Below are 2,795 nucleotides of genomic sequence, written 5' to 3'. Positions count from 1 at the left end.
CTTTTTGATTCAGTATAGGCTGTTCTACCCACGTATGACAAAAAATGCGGTAGTCGCCAAACACCCTGTATATGTAATAAAAGCATGATCATTATTAAGGGAAAGAAACAACTTTACCAATATCTACATCTACTTCATAATCATCAAGCGACTCGTTTTGAAAATCAGTGACATTGAGAATTTCACATTCGACATCATCTTCAGTGAGAGGCTCTTCCATCGAGGCGACGTCAATACCACTGGTCAGACAAGTTTCATCCATTGTGGAATTGTGTGCAACAGTATTGCTTCCTTCAGTGAAAACGTCCGCAGAATGCTTCCCTAATATATACCAGCGAAGTCTGTAGCGAATATCTAATGCTGTTGGCTTATCATTTGCGGCTCCTATTGCTCGTATATAGGAAAACAAATTTTCCACAACATCTTGGTTCAATCGGCTTGTTGTTATATATGACATTTCTGAACTGTTTGTATTGAATCTTTCTCGTAAATCAGAGTAAAGATGCTGTAATGACGAATTGCAGAGAAGAATTCCTTTTTGAAAAGGAAGCATACTTTACCGATTACCAACTTTCATTTTTTTAATTGTTGATGTAACTTCGGTAAGAATCTTGTTCTGTTGCAAAATATCAACGCCATAACCATTTTGTCCAGGATGATGTCCAAATTTGCAGATACTATTGAAAACATCAAACCAGTCATTGAATAGCTTTATAAATTTAGTTGCAGTCCATTCTGGACAATTGTCCATAAATCCACGGGAACCACACCAGTCAATTGCGGCTGCGTTTGTTATAGAAAAAAGTTGTGTTGCCAGTTTTACATTTTGATGTTGTGGTCCTTGGACGTGCAAATGAGTTTCTGACAATTTGTGTGCAATTTTTAAATCGCCGCTGTTGATTTCTAATAATCTTTTCAAGGCTATCGATGTTATAAAATGGCCATTTACGTACAATCCGGAATCAAGGAAATGATTGCGAAGTAATTTTAGCAGATGAGGAGGGTCCATGAAAACATATACCTTTATACATTCATCACATGGATGTTCGAAGTATGTCTTATCCTTCTCGTTTGCATCGATATTTAATTTTATCAATAATTTTTGATTCGACGGTCCCAAATCACAGGTTATCGCGAATACTATATAGCCATTATTATGTAATTGAGTAAGTATATCATATAATGTTTCTTTTGTCATATCCTGATCAAAAGCGTAGAAAATGGGCTGTTTCCATTTTTTAAATAAACCACGAGCGATAACGACTTGGCATCTTTTATGAGGTCCAAGGACTCTCTCCTTTCTTTTTTCAATTTGAACTTGGTTTGATAAATAAATTTCGTCAAAGCAAAGAACTGTCGCTCTCTCCATTTCTGTCATGTCTCGACTTTTTCCTTTCATTATTGCTAATACGTCTTTTAAGATGCCTTCATCAATGTTGAAATCCACTATCCATCTTCGAAGGGTTGACATTCCAGGTAAAGGAAATTGTTTTGTTTTCCTTAGATATCTATAAGCTTTTGGGCTTACGCTTTTTAACGAAATTGCAGCCGCAATATCCTCCTTAGTCCAATGGATATTCTTCTGCTTCGGATTTAAAAGTATTTTTATTTGTCCTGGTGTGAAAAACGGAGATAACTTATCCTGCATTTTCTGTGTCAACTGTTGCTTGTGCAGTTTATCTTTCAAAGCCAATCGACGTTTAAGGGCTTTTGTTTCCAGACGTAAGGCTTTCGTTTTCAGAAGTAAGGCTGCATTTTTGCGTTGTAATTTTTGCATTTTCTGAGAGATATCTGTTTCAGCATGAAAGAAGGAATATATTATTATAAAAAATAAAAAATTAAAGTTAATAAAAAATTGAAGTATTAATTACATTTGTTGTAAAAGCAAATTAAACAAATATATACATTTAGGCAAACTTTTTTTAAACATTTATGTAAATTTATGTAAATAATAAGTAATTAAGAAACAGGTGAAATACAGCGACAGAACGTACCAAAGTTAGGAACCACTGCAGTGTTCAGTACAATTTGAGTTGCACAGCTCGATGCAGAGGTCAACGCAGCACAATCCGTATCTGGATTAAACGAGCAATGGGCAACAAGTTGTGCAACATCTGCTTCTGAAAATATATTTAATACATAAAAGAAGGCAAAGTACAAGACGAGTACTGTTGGTATATATTATAAAAATTATCGCTTGAAATGTTTAATGTTATAATAATCACTTTAAATGTTAAAAATTGACTATATGTATACCCAAATCGTTATCTATGGAAATTTGGTTGTTCTCTATGACTGCCAGTGGAACTACATCACGTTTGAGTCTTACTCGTATATTCCCAGATTCTCCAATTAAATTTTTTAACCACGATTGATCTTCAAATTGTGAATGATGAAAATGTTCCGAACAGACACGAGCTAGACAAATCAATAATACACTTAATAAATCAATTTCAATTACATTTTATTAATTACAATATCGTGTGTTAACTACAAATAATCATACTAACGAATATACATACCGGTTTTAGGGTTAACATTTTCTTTGCACACAAGTTTCCACTTTTCGATTATTTCCGTTTTCTTCGGAAATGTAAAAAAACTGATTTTTTTGTTTTTTGTATTCCGCAAATTGTTTTTACATTTTTTTATTGCACACGATGGCATCGTAATGATCAAAATAAATCTAATCTAATCACTGACAACACTATACCGATCAGCTGTGATCGCAAGATGGCGGTTTTCAGGACACTGCGCAGAACGTGACGAAAATGCGTCCGTGAAATGAGCACACC

The 2,795-nt window shown here is 34.3% G+C and overlaps 1 protein-coding gene across 1 annotated transcript in view; it reads right to left on the bottom strand.

Moving 5' to 3' along the window:
• LOC108758764 (uncharacterized) overlaps positions 1 to 682 on the bottom strand; it is a 2,010-nt gene extending 1,328 nt beyond the window's left edge. The window contains exon 1 of the mRNA XM_018503859.1: positions 118 to 682. Within this exon, the coding sequence (XP_018359361.1) occupies positions 118 to 553 (436 nt within the window). The 5' untranslated portion in view covers positions 554 to 682. The remainder of the gene's footprint in view (positions 1 to 117) is intronic.
• Positions 683 to 2,795: the final 2,113 nt, after the last annotated feature.

This window comes from Trachymyrmex cornetzi, unplaced genomic scaffold (assembly GCF_001594075.2).
Source record: "Trachymyrmex cornetzi isolate Tcor2-1 unplaced genomic scaffold, Tcor1.1 scaffold1030, whole genome shotgun sequence".
In the NCBI taxonomy this organism is placed as follows: Eukaryota; Metazoa; Arthropoda; class Insecta; order Hymenoptera; family Formicidae; genus Trachymyrmex; species Trachymyrmex cornetzi.
Note: the sequence above shows the minus strand (reverse complement) of the source record. Positions and strands in the feature narration are given on the sequence as shown.